This window comes from Ciconia boyciana, chromosome 8 (genome assembly GCF_034638445.1).
Source record: "Ciconia boyciana chromosome 8, ASM3463844v1, whole genome shotgun sequence".
NCBI lineage: Eukaryota > Metazoa > Chordata > Aves > Ciconiiformes > Ciconiidae > Ciconia > Ciconia boyciana.
In genome coordinates, this window is record NC_132941.1 from 53,254,082 (window position 1) to 53,273,668 (window position 19,587).

General features: G+C 34.4%; 1 protein-coding gene across 2 annotated transcripts in view; it reads left to right on the forward strand.

The window, feature by feature from the left end:
• Positions 1 to 19,587, forward strand: part of SLK (STE20 like kinase) — a 52,918-nt gene that overhangs the window by 17,630 nt on the left and 15,701 nt on the right. The window contains exons 2-12 of one of the 2 annotated variants that reach the window (XM_072871619.1): positions 4,999 to 5,163; positions 7,535 to 7,583; positions 8,350 to 8,499; positions 11,061 to 11,133; positions 11,351 to 11,545; positions 12,226 to 12,307; positions 13,287 to 13,415; positions 15,430 to 16,845; positions 18,203 to 18,333; positions 18,611 to 18,734; positions 19,010 to 19,189. In XM_072871619.1, coding sequence (XP_072727720.1) covers positions 4,999 to 5,163; positions 7,535 to 7,583; positions 8,350 to 8,499; positions 11,061 to 11,133; positions 11,351 to 11,545; positions 12,226 to 12,307; positions 13,287 to 13,415; positions 15,430 to 16,845; positions 18,203 to 18,333; positions 18,611 to 18,734; positions 19,010 to 19,189 — 2,694 coding nt within the window. Of the gene's footprint in view, positions 1 to 4,998; positions 5,164 to 7,534; positions 7,584 to 8,349; positions 8,500 to 11,060; positions 11,134 to 11,350; positions 11,546 to 12,225; positions 12,308 to 13,286; positions 13,416 to 15,426; positions 16,846 to 18,202; positions 18,334 to 18,610; positions 18,735 to 19,009; positions 19,190 to 19,587 lie in introns of both variants that reach the window. The other variant, XM_072871618.1, reaches the window with a different exon arrangement.

The window sequence follows — 19,587 nt, forward strand, 5'->3', positions numbered from 1 at the left end:
GTAGTTTTTCCAGTAGGCCACACTACTTCTTACAGATTTATTTGATCAGGCTGTTAAAATCTGAAATTATAGCAATTCTTTGTCCTTGGTTCATATGTTTAAGAAAGCCTGAGATCCACTGCTTTCTGATAGCTCTGAGGAACAGCTCTTGCCTTTGTGTTGTACAAGGACAGTTTTTCAGTACTGATTACTCAGACATCATCAGAAAGCATATATGGAGATAGATCTGACAATCCCAGGTTTACACAAAAGTGTAGCTTATTACATGTAAAAACATCTTTTGTTGAATAGGGATGCGCATATTTTTCACTTTTTGGCAGCTTTGGTGATCTATGATTATAGTTTTGTTGAGAAGAATGAGTCAGAAAGGAAGAGCTTCTTAATTGATTTGTTTTGCTGCCTGCAAAACATGCAGTGTGGTTATATAACAAATCAAAAGAGATCAGGCATCAGGAAGAAAGGTGATGAACAATTTTCTATCTTGTATCTCAGCTTTGTTTACGGTTGGCTGAACAATGGATGAAGGACGTACTTAACTTTTGCAGTTGTAAATAGTGTTTAATTTTTAGATGTCTACATGCTACATCGCAGGAGGGGAGCTGCACATTTGGGAAGGAAATATTTGCTGGTGATAGGAAACTGAAACAGCTCCTCACAACCAAGGCTGAAACTTCATATTGGTCGTCTAAAGATGAAAGACTATGAGTTATCTCTGAGCTGTAATCCTATTACTCTGGAACAGTGGCTCTGCTTTCCCTCCTGTCCATGGCTGGGAATATGCGATGTCTTGGCTGAGTGCCCAGACAGTAAACCTGCCTTTTAATATTCTGCTATCAGTCTCTTCACAAAGCTTCTGGCTCTGAAACTTATATTTGGATCTATGATACTGTATAAAAATCCAGGATTGATAGGGAGGAGTCACTAATTTCACATACTCACAGATCCTAGTTTTGTCTAGAACAGTTATTCTTCTTTCTTGTACTGATAAGTTTTCAAATGTTTACAACATTTTTGTGCATTAGATGTCATTGCCATTTTTGAGGGATTTAAGTTCAGAAAGTAATTTGCAAGTTCTAATTTACAAGATCATATTTATTCTATGCAAACCTGCAATCCATATTTCTAAAAGTACTTTATCGTAGAATTAGGAGAATAAGAGTATTTTTCTGAGTGTTTTCTGCTTATGAGACTGTGCCATCCATTGCAAGAACCGTGCTGTAACATACAGTTTGCTATTCCCTTGTGCATACTATCTCTCTGTAAATTAATGTTTGCTGCAGGAACCTTAAATATATAATCCAAATAGAAATTTTGGTGGAAGCATTGCAATATTTATGTATTGTTGCATATATTAGTTAATAATATCTATGTCGTATTGCATTAGTCAGATCTTGGGGCAATGAATTATTCCAGTTCAGTTTTCAACCAGTGTATGAACCTTCTGAAAAGATCAAATTTTGTTAATGCAAAGAAAGAAAATCTTTCTCCCCCCTTTCTTCCTTGTCTCCACATAAGGCAGGATTGAACCATAACCATTGAAGATGCCAGTTTGGATTGCTTAGTGTAGGACTGAAGCTTAAATCACCTGTCATGGAAGCAGAATCAAATCTATTTACGCAGAGCATTTGGAATAATTTGAATTGGTAGTTGAGGGCTAAAATATAGGAAGAAACTGCTGGGCTACTGATACAGGGCATATTTTGAAAGGGCAGAACCTCTGAGTAATATGAATGGTTATTTGACTTTAAATGTTCATGTACCCAAATGCAAAATGAGTATACGCAAATCAAGACTGCATCTTCACAAACATTTTTGCTCCTGCTCTGACCTTTGGAGAATGTTATGTGGCAGAAGAAAGACTTCAGCCAAAGTCTAGAAAAAACAAACGTGCCCACATAAAGCTGTAAATGCTTTTTGTTCCTCTTAGTCCAGAGGTTTCTCTCTTCCCCACAATACAGTTCTACATAAATCTTATGCATGAGCAGTAAAATCCTTTCCTACACAGTTCAAAAGAGCATATTTCTTATGTGCTTCTTACAGCAAGTCACAGAGATGGGTATTTATTATAGAGTGCATTGTGGGCTGGAGATGAATAATGTGTTATTCAAAAAGAACTTTTAAAATAATGTTTAAAATATATAAAGGGTTTTTTTTTTATTTTCAAGTGTAACTTGATGTATACTTAAAATGTTTTATCAGTCCTCAGAAATACCTAGTGGAAATATGCTAATTCTAAAGCTTTTTTCTTTTGAGAACTAGAAAAAAGTCTGGATCTAGACCTACTAAATTTTACTATCTCAAGTCAGAACAAAGGCAAACATTTGTTTTGTTTATAATTGTTAAGATGCTCATAAAGATAATCATACTGTCTCTATAATCACTTCTGGTTTTTAATGAGGTGTTTTAATAGAGCTACCACAAGGAGGAAATAAAAGAAACTTATTCAAAGCAGGTTTCTAGTTACTTCAAGCAAAAGGATCTGGGAAAAATCAAAATACAAAGTACTCTGTCAATAGAAAAAAAACAATATATGTTTTTATAAATGCAGCAAACTCCCTAGCATGTAATCATGCACACTAATTTACCAATGCCTGCCTCTCTCTCTCTCTGAGGTGAAACGGAATCTGAAAACAGTAACATCTGTTATTGTTACCTGATGTAGAAGTTTAAAATAGTTTTATATAAACAAAATATTATTACCATTATATAGTTTACATGCAAATTTGTGTAAAAATGAATTTCAGAATTTTTTTCACTTTTTTTTTTTTTTAAAGTATTCTTGTAAGGTACAGTGGAGAGTGTGTGGCCATGCATGTTTCAAAAAAGGAAATTTACAGTTAATATTTGACTTCTTTAGAAAGGTGCTTTAACAACCATTTTTCTGCACATGTAAAGCTACCAAGTCTAATTCTGTTGTGGAGACAGACATCTGTTTCACCTTTCATGTTTAATTTACAATGCAGCTCTGGAATAGAAAGGTTGGTCTTTCATTCTTGCTGTAAAACGTGAAACCAAAACAAATGATGTTTGTGTTATTAAGCAGACCTTTTTGTTATTAGAATGTGTGTTGGAAAACTCAGTAGTTTGTTTTCGAATAATGATATACGGATCCCTTATCTTTGTTGTCAAAAGTGGGAGGGCAAATATTGAGGTTGGGAAGATTGGTTGTTTTTTGTTTGGCAAAGAATATTGAGATAAAAATAAATGTTACAGGAAACCTTTACCCTCAACATAAGATGAATCAACTAGGACTGTGCTTGTAAGTGTGTTTTGCTATTATTGCTGTTTTTCTGAATGTTATCATAAACATTTATATTTCAATCTTCTATTCTCTTTTGCCACATTGAGAGAATTATTTATGGCTGTGAAAGTAGTAACTTTTAGACCTTGGAAATCATTCTTAAGAATTCTTACTTACTGTCTCATATCATCTTTTGTCTGATATTAGTATAAGGAGATTAGGTGACAAAAGTCAGGTTTTGGGATTCTTGCTGTGTCCTGTCCTGGCTTCATCTCAACTAGGTTTGGGGCCAAGATGCCCTGTGCAGCAGCCGCACCAGCAGAGAGACAGGACGAACCACCTTGTGATGCTTCACATCAGGAGTTAGAATTGCCCCTGCAGGATCTTGTCTTTTGCTGCTTTGGGGAGAGCCTATGTCCCTACTTCTCATTTAACTTCATTTGAATGTCAAAAGCTAGGTGGAGTAAATCTAGGCCTTTTCTTCATGGTATTTATGTATAATTGGTGAAGTAGACTTCAGTCCTACAACTTCATTTATTCAGAGGCAAAAGGTAACCACTGGAAATGCCTTGACAAGCTAGTGTTTTTATGGTGGCTTGAGAAAATATACCTTCTTGTTTAAAGTTTACTAAATTCCAAGTTAAGGTATTCCTTCAAACATAACTTGCAAGAGAATTATTAGAAAGTGTGTATAATCTTGTGTGTGTGTGTAGATGTACACACACATATATAGGCTGTGTGTTTAATATTTGCTTTATCCCCCACATATTTAAAAAAAAAAATCTCATCTTGCCTAGTTTTGCTGGATTAGTTTCTCAGCAATATTCTGTGAATAAGTATGTACAGCAACCGGTTTCTGAAATTTCTTGCTATTTAAATAACAGTCACCCTAATTGTTTGTAATTTCTTATGTTTAAAAAAAACCAAAGACTATTTAAATGCATAGCAGAAATGTGGGGTTTTTTTTCCCTTGGGTACCCATGGTCTTGTTTTCCTTTTGCTTTTCAAGTCAAAATCTTACTTGTTCTCCAGTTGACCTTATCACTACAGCAGTTCTAGCTCCCTAGTCTTAAGGTGTGGAGTAATAAAGTAGAGGCTGGCAGCATTTTCAGTGTGGCCAACTTCAATGAGTAGCCATCTATGGAATTGCTCCTAGGTTTCTGAAGCAGAGTAAAATGCCTAGACAAATTAATGATGGCTTTGGCAGCTTTTTAACATGGGAGCTTGAATACAGCCCCTGGCTGAAGAAGAGGGTAACCTACTGATTACTGGTAGAGGATCTGTTTTTCTAGGTGGCTTTGCCAACAGCTGTGTTGCCACAACGTGGGGAGTGTCAGAAGGGCAAGAATGTGCGGTCAGAAATGAGAGGGTGGAGGCTACGTAATGCTCCTTGCCAAGTGTTAATAGATCGTTTTTTGAGGAGCAGCACAGAATTTCATTTTAGAAGTACAAAATAGTAACGACCCTAAGCTATTGACTGTATGATGGTTTAAAGAATGTGACAAGAATTAAGTATTTTTACATTCCTGTCTTTCATTGTTTCTTGACCTTGAGAAAAGTTATTAAACCCTTCTTCTGCTAGAATTTATCTGGTCTTTAATATGCAGGTGTTCTCTTTTTGTAGAGAAGCAAACAAAAGGCAGGAAAGTAGTACAGAAATGTTGAGAGGGTATTTTGTTGTGTGATTTGGGGGTTTTTTTGCTGGTGACAGTTCTCTGGTGAAATTCACATATATATGTTTGCTGTGACTTTTATAGGCTCAGAACAAAGAAACGAAAGTACTGGCTGCTGCAAAGGTGATTGATACTAAATCAGAAGAAGAACTTGAAGATTACATGGTTGAGATTGATATTTTAGCATCCTGTGATCATCCTAATATTGTTAAGCTCCTCGATGCTTTCTACTATGAAAACAATCTGTGGGTAGGTATTTTTTCTTCTCTATATTATTTTACTTATTTCAAAAGGTTATTGAAATTACTTTTTTTTTTTGCTTTATTAAAAGATCATTTGTCAATCACATTTCTTCTGGGTTGTTACTATTGTGATAACTATTCAGTTTCAAAACTAATTTGTAAGTTGTGGGTCTGACTTTTAGGAAATTGTCACTGTAAAATTGAGCTACACTGAGTCATTTGGTCGGGAGTTTGAATCTAAAATTCGGAAATTAGCAGTTCATTTTGGTGTATGGAGAGAGTTCTTAGTACTTATTTGTAACAGCAGGACTCAGATTTTAATTACATTAGCACAATTTAGAGTGAGATTCAGAATCGGCAGCTGAAAAATAAATAATATGCTGAAAAGGTCAGCCTGTGAAGTATGTATTTTAGATACGAGTGAATTAATTGGTACTTCCAGGAAGGACAGTTTGCCAGGACTTGAACCATAATTAATTTACTTAAAATCTAGATATTTGTACATAGACATGTAGTGGGCATATATATGACTGTATGTCATTCTTCTCCTATATCCTGTGCATTGAATAGCTTTAGCTATGAAAATACAGTTTTTTCTTTTAGGCAATCCAGTGCAATATTTATACGTGCTTTTGGAATTGTACAAAGAATACATGTTTTTTTAAAAAGAGTTTATAATTTTAAAAGATACCTAAAACAAGTAAAAGAAAATTTCCTTGGAGTCTTACAAATATGCTTTATCCTTTAAGCATGAAAACAATTGAAGTTGTTTCAGAATACCATGTTTTCTGATGTAGATTTATTTTGATAAGCTTTATGAAAACTTTGTGTGATCTGAATGCGGAGTAAAATGATATTCTATAAAACAGTGGAATAGTGAAAAAATTTCCATGCATAAAGGTCAGCATGGAAGCAAGTATGCATAAAGGCAGAATACGAAACTGAGTGGATAGACTTCACTGGCAGAATAAAGATAGAAGAGGAGTAAATAGTTTGAAAATAAAATTGTAGATATATAGTTACAGTGAAATGCAGAGGCATGAAAGCAGCAAAGGGAAGGCTATAATGATGTGGTAAGTAAACAGAATTTAGTGGAGGAAAAAAAGAAAAGAATGATGGTTGGACTTAAAAATATGTTTTTGCTTTCCAGTTTTAGAAACACAATTTCTCTACCAAAGAGGCCTTTGTCAGATTGTCAGATCAAACAGCAAATTTTAGAGAAAGAAATTTGTTATTGACAATTTCCCACACTTAACTTACTTGGCAGTAGGTGTGCAGAAGCATGTAAATGGAATAATGGTTTAGAGGATTTACAAAGAGTTGCTTTATATAATACATTTGTTAGTACCATTGTTGTGAGGATTAATTATAACAGTTATTTGAAGTAATATGTAACAGAAGTGGTGTATATATAAGTGTTATGGTATAAGGTATAATTTGAGGTTTCCTCTCTTATGGGCAATTATACTCTGATTTTAAAAGTACTCTAAAGGAGAAAATCAAGATATTATTTCCTAGAATAATGACTGTTAGGATTCTGACAAGAAATACTCATTAGCTGTCAGATTGAAAATTATAATTTAATATTTAAAGTTCAAATTGAAGAAGAAAAACACATAAGGAAGGGTGGGGTGTCAGTTTTGGATGACCTTTCCTCTTTCTTGCCCTCCTCATTCCCTTTGTCTACGCTCTTTCTCCTTTGTGTATGTTCTTTCTGTCGTACATGTCAGCATAGTTTTGCCCCAAAATAGTTGCAGTTTATTTTTGTTTCAAATGGAAACTGAGAACTGGAGATGCAGTTGTTCTAGTATTATTAGATTCTGGGATAAAGGTCTTGATGTATTGTAGGCATCAATGAAAATGGAGAAAAATGAATGTAAACATCTGAATGTACTCATTTTCTGTAACTTTTAAGAGTATTTTTCCATATTTTCATCTCATCTGAAACAATAGAGGAGATAACATCTGCTACTGGAAAATGTAGCTCTTACACTTGGACATTTCAGTCAGAGATTATACTATAGAAGTACAGTTTAATAATCGAGAGATGAATTTGCAGGGATTATGTAAATCACATTATGAGTCAGATTCAAGCTGACTGTTTTATTATGTTTTATGAGTTTTATTACGGAATTTTATCTTTGGATTAAAACTTACGTCTGAGGATCTCCAAGTATTTTTCAAATAATTTGCTTGAGCAGCACAGCCCTACTTTTAGCTGGGTAACAGTACCAATATTTTGCAGAGGTTAGTGAAATAATTTGTCAAGGCCAAATAGTCTAAAACTTGGGTCTCCCAATAATGCTCCCTTAATCAATGGTTCAGTTCAGCGGAACTATTTAATTTGTAATTTGTGTATTCTTTTTTTTTGTATACAGATCCTGATCGAATTTTGTGCAGGTGGAGCAGTAGATGCAGTAATGTTGGGTAAATAAGTTGCTTCAAATAATAAACTTAATAGCATCTTACAATTATATATATTTTAAAACTTGTTTCACATATATATTGTTTTGAAATGCAAATATTTATGTAATTGGTGTGCTATATGTGTTGAATGTTGAGGTTTTTAAATTAGCATTTACACCTATATCTATGGACATTATAACTTGAGTTAGATTAATTTTCTCTCATTTTTAAAGTGTTTATTTACTTTTCAAAACACGTTTTTGTCTTGATCCTTTAAGTGAATGTGATGAGTTGTTCTCATATGCTTATGGAGCTCTCTGTTGTTACAACATAATCTATATGAGCCCTTTTCAGGATCTCATTCTTCCCCTTCCCCTGCCATCTTCCAAAGTAGATTGTGATCATTTTTATATTGCATCAACCTCAAAATTAGATTTTTCTGTGCTTCTTCCGCAAATTAGGTGAATGCTAATACCAGTAAGTAAAGGATCTAGTCATTAACATCTCAGTGTACCATATAAAAGAACAAATCTCTAAACTGTGCAGCTTTTTCACAGTTCAGGTAGGTAGGTATACATAGTTCATAATGAGAAGGGTTTTGGGTACGAGGGATGAAATTTTTACTGAAAGGAGCAAATATTTTAAGATAGAAGTTTTTCTGACATATGATGTTCACAATCTGTCAGATTAATTAATTTTCACATATACCTCTATACTGATTGCTGTGAACACATAACAACATAAAATGCAAAAATGTTGTGTTTATTTCTGCCTCTTTCTCTTGTAGAGCTTGAAAGGCCATTAACAGAGCCGCAGATCAAAGTGGTATGCAGGCAGACACTGGAAGCACTGAACTACTTGCATGAAAATAAGATCATCCACAGAGATCTAAAAGCTGGCAATATTCTTTTCACATTAGATGGAGACATTAAACTAGGTAAGCATGTTGCATATAAAAGCCTTTCCCAGAACTTTGCATGGTCTTATAATTGTATTTTCCTTAGGCTGCAGTTTGGCAGAGTTCAGTATTTATCTATTTAAATATCAATCTAAAAATGAGAGTTTTTTCAGATGCAAGTGGTTTGCTACTATGAAGAAAGAAAGAAAAAAAAAAAAAGCTTGGCACATCTTTCAGACTTCAAAATCAGCAGGGGTAGGAGTCATATCAATATCTGTACCAAGTTGCCTAAAGTCAGACACAGGTCCTACTGTTTCTTAGTATAATGTTCTTAATTATACTTATCTTTTTACTATGGTAACATCAGAACTTCCCTTTGAAGTTGTTAGTTTAGAAAATGAATATCCTTCACAATCGCCAAAAACTAGTATGTAGTACTGTTGTCTCTTCCATTGTTGAGAGAGAGAAGTAATCATCTTAATTACTCAACTTAGTTTTTCCATGCCTTTTTTAATTGTTCATTGCACTGAAATTAAGATAGAATACTCTGGAAGAAAATTAATACAAGCTTACTATTGTTGATTCCTGTTTTTTTAATCTGAATTTAAGCAGTCATCCACATTTTCCCTCATATGTGGTAGGGAATCCATGAGGATTCCTCCATGAAGAACTGACAAAGGACTACTGGTGGTGAATAGCATCCCTTCATTCAGCCAGGAAAAGATAGGAATTGTCTGGATCCACTTTGTTCAGGGCTTCATTAGGGGAAAATGTGTATAAGCTGTCAGCCTTTACAGTGGCTCTACCAGTGTCATAGTTTCATGACATAGCAGCTTGTGTTCAGGTTTCAAAAACTTCTCTCTACATGATGTGTGTGATTAGTTGTACGTCTTTGGATGCAAGTTACGCAGAGGGTAAAGGTAAGGAGAATCAGAAGATTGCCACAGTGCACTGGGCCTCTAAATTCCCAGCCTTGCTACAGATGTTCCTTTTAAATGTAAGCAAGATGTGTCCAACTTCACAAATATATCCACTACCTAACTCATATTGATCGCAGTGTGTCTGCAAGGTATAGTGCATAATTTCTGTTGAGAAGTTGAGAATATTTAAGAACCTGCTTTGCTACATTGATCAGTGAAGTGTACCTGTGCTTTTTGCGTGGATTTCCTTGCACAAGATTATTACTTGTACATATAATACTTGCATGTGCCTTTCTCTTCATCCACAAAGTTTGGGCAACTTTACTGTTTCAACTTTTCTTGGAAGCCTGAAGATTTAGTGATGGACTCATAGGCCTTATAAATGTAATAGAACCACTATCTTAGTTTCTTAGTGCTACCGTAAAAGAAATCACAGATCACAGCAGGAGTCTCATGGTCAGAGAGAGAATCATTTTTTTCTGTTCATTTTATTTGCCTCACATGACATGGCTCCTCCTCATACAGACTGGAACTATTTTAAGATTTTGTCAAGCTTAGCTGATATACAGCACTGTGCAGGCTGTCAAGATACTACTATACAGTTCAGACCACAGGGAGATTTCTTCCACACATACATTTAATGATGTATTCAGGTTTGCTAATTAAGATTTCTAAAAAAAATTTACTTTAGTATTGAAAAGTGTACAGCATCCCTTGAAAGAGCATTTTACACTTTTTAAACTATTCGTATTTTGATTCTGGTACACACAGAAATGGGTAATTCCTTTTTTTACAAATATGTGAACGGCAAATAAATTTCCTTCATTGCATTTTATTTGTATAAGGATTTGAGTTTTATTATTTTGTTATCTCTAGTCCCTCAAGATTTCAGATTTTGCATTTGAACAAATAGCTCTCTTAGTCCTAATGGTTTTTTTTCCAGAGAGCAAAATTAGGCTTCTCAAGTGTTGAGCCCATCAAGTAATTTTGTACAGATTAGACAGCAACATATGGCTATTTTGTCCCTTTGCTCTAATCTCTAGATCTTAATTAAGAAAGTTACATCTATAATAAGCATATAACACTTATTTAAATGTTGTCTTTTTTTCCTAAGTGAGAAATGTAGTGCTTTACAGACAAGTAATATTAATTGCAAAGATAAAGTTGATTTTTGGTTGGATGTTACATCAAAGGTGCATATGCAAGCTTTCAGATGTGAAAAGTGAAAAGTCATGTGGAAAGAAACCCGTAAGATAAAGGGAAAATGTGGCTTTATGAGAATTTGAATCCTGAAATTAAAAATTGAATGAGTTGTTGAATTAATGAGAGCGCTAATGCCATGTCTGAGGAATACAGCCTTCATAGGCTAAAGAAATTATTTTCTAATTAAAATAATTTAACCCACTTATTCCTGTGGTAAATAAATGCATTGCTCTTGTCCCACACAACTCAACAGTAGCATTACTTTTTTTTAGCAATGGAGAATAACGTTTATTCAATATCTTATTAGAAGTGCTATAGAACCTTGGCACTCAGTTGTCAAAACACAAATATTTTTATCTCACTTTGAAGTTTTAATACTGCAGAATGGAACATATAACATTTTAAAAGACAGTTGTAAAATATAAAAATATAATTTTTCCACCACGTAGTTAATAGCATTTTACTGTTTGTTTTTAGCGGATTTTGGAGTATCAGCTAAAAACACAAGAACAATACAAAGAAGAGATTCTTTTATTGGTACACCATATTGGTAAGTGCACTGTTTTGCTGACTTTTTAGTATTACCTAATATCTTAATATTACCTTTGTTGTTAATATTACAAGCTTGATACAATATCATGTAAATATATTAAGTGAGAGTAGAATGTGCTGCTTAACATGCTTCAGTGAATTTATCTATTAAGAGCCTTTTTCAGAACAGATAAGAGTGCATTTTCTAACCTGGTACTTCATTATTCTCTTTGCAGGATGGCTCCAGAAGTAGTAATGTGCGAGACGTCTAAAGACAGGCCTTATGATTACAAGGCTGATATTTGGTCTCTTGGCATTACTTTAATAGAAATGGCTCAAATAGAGCCACCTCATCATGAATTAAATCCAATGCGAGTGCTTCTGAAAATAGCAAAATCTGATCCACCTACATTAGCACAGCCTTCAAAATGGTTAGTATTTTATTTACAACTTTCCCATCCCAGTTTGTAGAGTACGAGGCATGCCAAGTCGTGTATTTGCTGAACTTAACATTCATGGGCATAGACCTGTTGAACTTTATGGGACTAGCTTTATGCATAAAGTCAGGTACATATTCTATATATGTTTGTTTGGACGTGTATACGTACATATATATATATCTCCTTATACAGTTGGGACTGCGGTCTTTTTGTTGTAGTTCTGTATAGAAGCTTTTATACAGAAATATTTTGCAGATTTTGCATTAAAATGTATTCAAAGTAGCTTTTACAAATGTAGTAAAAGATCTGAAGACCATCTGAAAAAGAACATCAGGTGAAAGGAGACTATTTTTATACTAAGAAAACATTTTAAAAAGCCCTTATCTATTTGGTCATTTTAATATCTTTATGTGATTCAGTTAGTGTTATAGCAGATGTGGTGTATTATAAATCCAGAGCCAAAAGTAAGCTCTTCTATAAATGGACAAATATTTTAAAGATTTTATTTGTGCCACATTGGTCTTTGCATTCCTGTATGTCTTTGTGTTTTCCAAAATCAATAAAAGGACCTGGAGTTGCATTGTAGATGCATGTAAAACAAAAGAATATTTCACTATACGTTAGTCTGATGTCAAGACAAAAGAAGAACTACCTGTTTGCTTTTTGTGTAGGTCATCAGATTTTAAAGATTTTCTGAAGAAATGTTTGGAGAAGAATGTAGATGCAAGGTGGAGCGCAACTCAACTTCTACAGGTAAGAAGAGTTAATTGTTCAGAACTATTGTTTAAAGGCAAGCATATTTTGTATTTTTTAAAAGCGGAGCAGTATTATAGTAACTATTTAAATAATTTCAAATTAAGTGTTCATACCCAATCTGTTTTTAACATTGTTGCATTGATCCTTATTTGGTAAAATCTGATTAAATGATACCAAGTGCAGATCAAATTCTTTGTTTACATATTTTGATGTAATATAACTAATTACTTTGCATAAGTATTTATACTTTGATACTTATAATGGATGAAGGAGATATTTACATAAGTAGTCAATTGCTGACAGGTGTTTTAAAAGCTTTAGTGCTCAGCCTTCCTCTATAATGCTGTCACTGCAGAACAGCTAAACAGGAGTAGATGTGACTAGGTACGTTTGATTCTGTTTAACGTCAGCATGCATTTACATTATCCAGAATACATCTGGCATATGTTGAATAGATTTAAGGAGCAGGGCCAAGCAGAGAAAGAAGATTCAGACAGTAGGAGAAGAACAGGTAGCTGTTTCCTCTTGAAGAAAAATATTGAATTCTATGTTCTTGTCAGGAAAAATTGTTCTAAAGACAAAGCAGTTTTTTTCTAGAAAGAATATTTCTAGATAAAGCTTATCAGAAAATATTTTAACTGTGGAACTGAAAAAAAAAATGAAACTTGTTTCCCGGAAAAATAACCTTTTAAAAAATCTTCCTACTTCTGTTCTTTGGATTGTGAAACAGGTCAGTATAAATGAATTATTTGTATTTTAGCAAGTTTGTTAGACTACTTACACAGTATATTTGAATACAAATGTTTTGATTTTAAAACTTTGCAGAGAAAAATACATTAGGACAGTTATGATTAATGTTAACTAAGAGAACCAAAGTAACATTTGTCTGAATTAATATTTCTTTCAAGTTATGATTTTCCCACTGTGTACAATGAAGTCAGCACTTAATATTGTGCTTATTTTTTATTTTCACAAGCATCCATTTGTTACTGTTACTACCAATAAACCAATAAGAGAATTGATTGCAGAAGCTAAGGCTGAAGTTACAGAAGAAGTTGAAGATGGTAAAGATGAGGATGAAGAAGAAGAAACAGAAAATTCTCTGGTCAGTTTAAAATTTACTTTTTTGAATATCCAACTAGTTTCAATCACCAGTTTCCTATGGAGAACTCAGTTTTTGATGTACTACCCAACTTTTGCATCAAGTCTTCTAAGAATAACAACATAAACATACTGTAACCTTATTACAAAATAAGTAGTCAGCTTTTTCAAAATTAGCATGTTCTTAAACTCCTTAAGAACTAATAATAAAGAATATTATCTAATAAAGAATATCACCCTCATTTATTTTTAAATGTATACGTAGTATAGAATTTTAAAAATCAGATACTGATTTTTATATAAATGGTTTTAAGTCAAAATGCCTAGATGAACAAGTAAATGTGTATTTGTATTCCATAAGGTGCTTAAAACATTAAGGAAGGTATGTGAGCATTATGCTATAAACTAAGTTTGTGTTTTTACAACATGGCCATCAGAGAAAAAAACAAAAGCAAAAAACCCCCTATTTTACCAAGACAGAATTGCATTTATGAATGTATTCCTAAAGATGCTTAAGAATCTTACAACACAAATTCAGTTCCTGAAAGGGCAAAGCCATGAAGTTTAATGATATGGTACTAGGTTGCAGAGTATACAGGTAGTGTGCTTTCTGACTTAACTGGCTCAAGCGCTATAAACACGGACAGTGACCAGTACCACCAGTAGCTACCATTACCAGCAACGACAAAGAAGCCAAATGCAAGTGCACAAGAAGCATACCTCCATTTCCTCCTTGCCCCTCACCATGCTAGTCACATCCCCTGGCCTTCGTACCGCTTTCCCTGTCCACCCCAGCAGATCTCCAAGCATGTATTCCCACCAAGTTCCACCAGGACTTATTCTCTGTCTCCCAAGGCATCACCCACCACCTTTCTCCACTGATGAGCTGCTAAGCCATCAGTCCCCAGGAGGGTTGGAGTGAAGTCCACCCTTTGACTGAATTGTCTTGACACAAGCAGCAGTTTAGGAAACTGAGGTAGATGCATTTACATTATTTACTTGTGGTAGTTTTAAAAACTGCTTGGAGATCAACACTAAGCTTCTAGAAAAATTGTGTGAAGAAATCTATTAAATGCACTTTTGACTTAAAAGGAATTGTTTTCTGTATGCTTAGGAAAACCTTAAGGTAGGAAATGCGTGATCAAACCCATGCTTGTTACAATAGCTAACCTAGTATGTTCCCAATGGCAAATCAGAAGCCTGATCTGCAAATTACAGTGTTCTAACAGTAAATATAGACAGAGAGATACTGCAATCACTTTGAAGAGTGAAAGGGCAATTATGGTTAAAATGATACTTTATTAGTATATTCTTTTGTGTGTCTGTATGTAATCTGATAACATTCATTCATATTCTAGCAGCAGCAATTTCTACAGTTATTTACTTGTTTCTACTCTAGTTCCGTATTGCCACTTAATCAGATCTGCTGGAGGCTTTCACCATTTTAGTGGAGTTTCACAGTGATTAAAAAACGGACCAAAAAATTTTCAGGCATTTTTAACAAAGAACATAAGGAAAGATACTCTTTTTGATGAAGCAGAAGAAGGTCTTAATATTGCATTTTATCAGTGCTGCACTAACTAAGCTACACAGCTTCTTCCTAGCCAAACTGGCACAAAGACATGTGTCTTTCAAATCCAACTGTAGCTGGGACTACCAGGGAACTGAACTAATAAAAAAAAAAAAAGGCAACATGATTGGAAGAAGAGTCTTGAAGATTCTGTTAAGCGTGAGGCAGAGGGCTAGCCATGATCCCTTTCCTTCAATCACAGTATATTTTATTAAATTATGAGAGATGGAAGAGGGTTCTTGTGAAACTGTGGTCTGTTCAGAGCCTGTCTGCAGTTAGTGCACTTGTTCTGTGGTAATACCAAGTGAACTACTCTGAGATTATCAAATTCATAAAACTCTGCCTGTAAATACAATATTCATCTCTATTCAGGTATTCTTCAGTAGAACTGTGCTTTAATTAAGTTAGAAAATGATTAAATATTTTTCTTCCTTTAATTATTTAGCAGTTACCTGCAGACAAGCGTGCATCCTCTGACCTTAGTATTGCCAGCTCTGAAGAGGATAAACTTTCGCAGAATGCCTCTGTTCTGGAATCTCTTTCTGAGAAAACAGAAAGTAATGCAATTGAGGACAAAGCCAGCACTATGTTTCCAGATGACAAAACAACTGGAGATGAATGTGAGGACATTAAATTTAGGAAAACAACTGATAACATATGTGATACTACTGTTGGTGATACGAAAGTGCAGAATGGTTCTGTGCCAACTGGCAAAGATGAGCAAGGCAAAATAGTGCCAGCTGAAAAGAATACAGAAAGCCTGGAAAAACCACATGAAGATAAGGAACCCCAGAAGGGACGGAAAGAACTTGATATGGTAACTAAATCAGAAATAAAGGATGAACCCAACCTAAAAATAGAGAAAGAAAATGACATGGGACATGAACAGACAGAAGATAATAAACTGAAAATAGTACCTACAACTGAAAATAGTGTAGAAACTGAAGGAGCCATTTCGAAGGAAACTGGTGAAAAAGAAGAGGAGAACAGAACAGATGTCTCAGAAAGTAAGGAAGAAAAGGTCCCTGCAGAAAATACTACAGAGCAAAAGAAAGATAAAGATGAAGGTCAGAAAGAGGTGATAATAGACACCACTACAGAAACTCTACCTAATGCTGCAGATAAAGTGGTTGATGAAGAAGAGGAACTAATAAAGCATGGAATTGATGACATTAAGGAGATAGGTGGTATTGCTGAAACACAGATCAGTGATGGAGATAAAATACCTGAGACAGAGGATAAGCCAGTGGAAAGTCAGGCTAAGCAGGTCCATGAGATAATCAGCTCTGAAGAAACTCTTTCGGAAAGCCAAGATAAAGCGATCAAAGTAGACAAGAAACTGGCAGAAAGTGAAAATGAGGATATTTGTAATATAAGCAGCATGGAGGAAATGGAGATCAAAGAGTCTGGAAAAGTTGATGTAGACCAGAACGCAGTACAGAGGAAGCCTGAGGATATTTCTAATAAAGTGGCGGATAAACTGACTGATATGGACCAAAATTCAGAAGAGCGCAGACGTGACAATATCCAGGAAAATATTCAGATAGACAAAGAACTTTTGGAAGCTACTTCTGATGAAATAGTGAAGAATAAGCTTCAAGATATTGTCATTGAACAAGCTGATGACTCTGAAGTCACTCCAGTCCCTAGTATTAGTATTAGCACTGAAGAAAATGAGGAGAAAGTCAAAACAGATAATCAAGACAATATTGAAACTTTACAGCAGCTAGAATCAGAGAATTTGAAGGAAAATGATGCAGATTCAGGCACTGGTTCTACGGCTGATAACAGCAGCATTGATTTGAACTTGTCAATTTCTAGTTTCCTTAGTAAAAACAAAGAGACAGGATCAATATCTTTACAGGTAAGTATAAGCAATCGTGTATTTTTATATAAAATCCTAGGTGAGTGTGACCCTAAAATTATCTCCAAGTTTGACCTTTGCAACAAAGAAAATGATTGAGTGAGAAACTAGCATAACAGTGTGGAATATAAAACTTTGTAGAAACCGAAGTATTCTAAATTGCACGCTCTAACAATGTCTGGATTTCGTGCAGTTATGCAGCAAAGCTAGAAGCTACAGAGCTGCAAATTATTTTCTTATTTTATTGTGTAATTGTATTTTTAAAATGTAGACTAGCATATAATAGGAAGTCTAACTATTAAAGGTGAAGATTTGTGAATGGTTGTAGTTCAGAGCTGATATTCAAGAAAATTCAATGCCTTACTCTGCACAGTATCCCTGTTTAACAGGACAAATCTCTTATAACATCTAATCTTACATTGAGTTCCTGTCACTTCCATCTTCTATGTCTCTGTTTAGATTTAGATCTAAGGTAGACAGTCTCTCAGGCTTGTTTATTCCAAACACTGTACTCTTATGGTTGTACTATAGCAATGCAATTATGCCAGTATGAATAAGCTTATTCAGAGGAAGCACATTCCAGATTATGAACTTTATTTATATCTTTATACTAATATGATTATAGCCATAATAGAATAGTGACTGTGTAACCATGGGTTTGAAGAAAAAAAACAAACCCCAAACCCAACAACAACAAAAAACCCAAACAAAAATCATAACTTGGCATAGCTGTGCTAAGCATGACTTCAAGGTGTTTGCAGTAGTCCTGACACAACGGAAATGCAGTTTCAGGTGGGGTCTCTTCTCTTGTAATGAAACAATAGCAGCTCTGAGAGGTGAGAATTCTGCAGTTCTGTTGGCAAGATCGTCACGATTTTTGACTAATATATGTGAATAAAAAAAATAAACTCACTCGTTTAATTTATTTCCAAAGCAGAAGTAAGTAGGTGGGTAAATTGCTATTCTGTTTCAGTACTGTTTTTCAGAATTAAATAGCTTCTTTGGTGACTGGGAAGATTGTGGTCAAAAGCAAACAGTAAATGCAACTGTCTTCAGCTCTTGAATATAAAACTGCATCAGTTCTGGTCAGGGTTTATCTAGATTTTTTTTTTTTTCTTCTGGCAGTTTACATGATCAATAATTACAGTTTTCCTTTGCTGACTAGAGAAAGTTTAAGTACATTAGAATTTTTCAAATTCTCACTTGATTAGCGAGGTACCTGATAAGCAAGAAGAACGCCTGATTACTATACCATAGGCCTTCACAGAAATACTTGAAGTAATTTAATATTAAGAAAAAAGGGAAAAAAGGATATAACTTGAATAAGTACAGAATAACTTACCAATGCTTTATTCAGGAAACTAGAAGACAGAAGAAAACTTTAAAGAAAACTCGGAAGTTTGTTGTTGATGGAGTAGAAGTGAGTGTAACCACATCAAAAATAGTTACTGAAAATGACTCAAAAAGTGAAGAAATGAGATTTCTACGGTAAGTGTTTTTAAAAGTAAAATTTACAAGAGGTTAGCAGCTGATTTTTTTTTCATCTTTGAATAAAAGAAGGGGGCTAATGATCTTATTTCTGCAATATTTGGGGATTAATTTCAATTATTTTGTTAGTAGAAAGGAATGTAAAGTGTTTCTTAATAAGACAATCAATTCAAAACTAGTTTTACTGGGCCTAAGTTGAGGATGTCTTTTTAATCTTTTGTAATTTTCCACTTCTTTTGTTTTCCCATCAATATTAAGTATTCGTTTTCATTATTAGACGTCAAGAACTAAGAGAGCTAAGACTTCTTCAGAAAGAGGAGCAGAGAGCCCAACAGCAACTCAGTAATAAGCTTTTGCAACAGCGAGAACAGATGTACAGACGTTTTGAACAGGAAATGACAGTGAGTTTCTGGATTTTGGTGCTCTTAAAATATGACATCTTGATGGAGTAGGCAGAATACTACTAGCAGCAATCAGGTGTTTCCTTTTATGATGTCTATAGCTTAGTTTTCATTCTTGTTAATAAATGGCAATATTTTCCATTGTGGGGTGCCCAGCTTGTATGCTAGAACTTGCCTGCCAGAACAAGTTCATCATGGCCATCCTCTGCTGTGGTACAGCACTTCACTGAACAGAATTTAGTTTTCTAAAAAAAGATGCCGAATTATTTTTACAGAGTAAAAAGCGACAGTATGATCAAGAAATAGAAAATCTAGAAAAACAGCAGAAACAGACAATAGAACGCTTGGAACAGGAGCACACAAATCGTTTACGAGATGAAGCAAAACGCATCAAAGCAGAACAGGAGAAGGAATTGTCCAAATTCCAGAATGTGCTGAAGAACAAAAAAAAGGAGGTAAGAGACAATGATGATAATATAGAAAATAAGGAGTATGGGCATAGCAAACAGTTGAGATCAGGTCTCCCAGAAGCCTTGTCAACCTCATGTGCTATACTGAGTTGTGGAAGGGTTACTAGCAGTCAGTATTACTTCTTTTGTTTTACTGCCTAAAGTGAAATACAAACAGCTAACAGGAAGATTTAGGTATTGACTTAATCTAGAAAATGTCACCGAGTTAGAAGATTTTATGTTTCACAGAATGCTTAATAAAATATTTTCTCTCAAATATTAAATCAAGAAAAAGTATTTTCTTAAAGACTGTGAGCAATATTTAAGATTTCTACTTCAAACAAATCCAGCTATAGCTACTTAGTAAATACTGATCAAATTAGAATTTCGAATAAAAGAATATG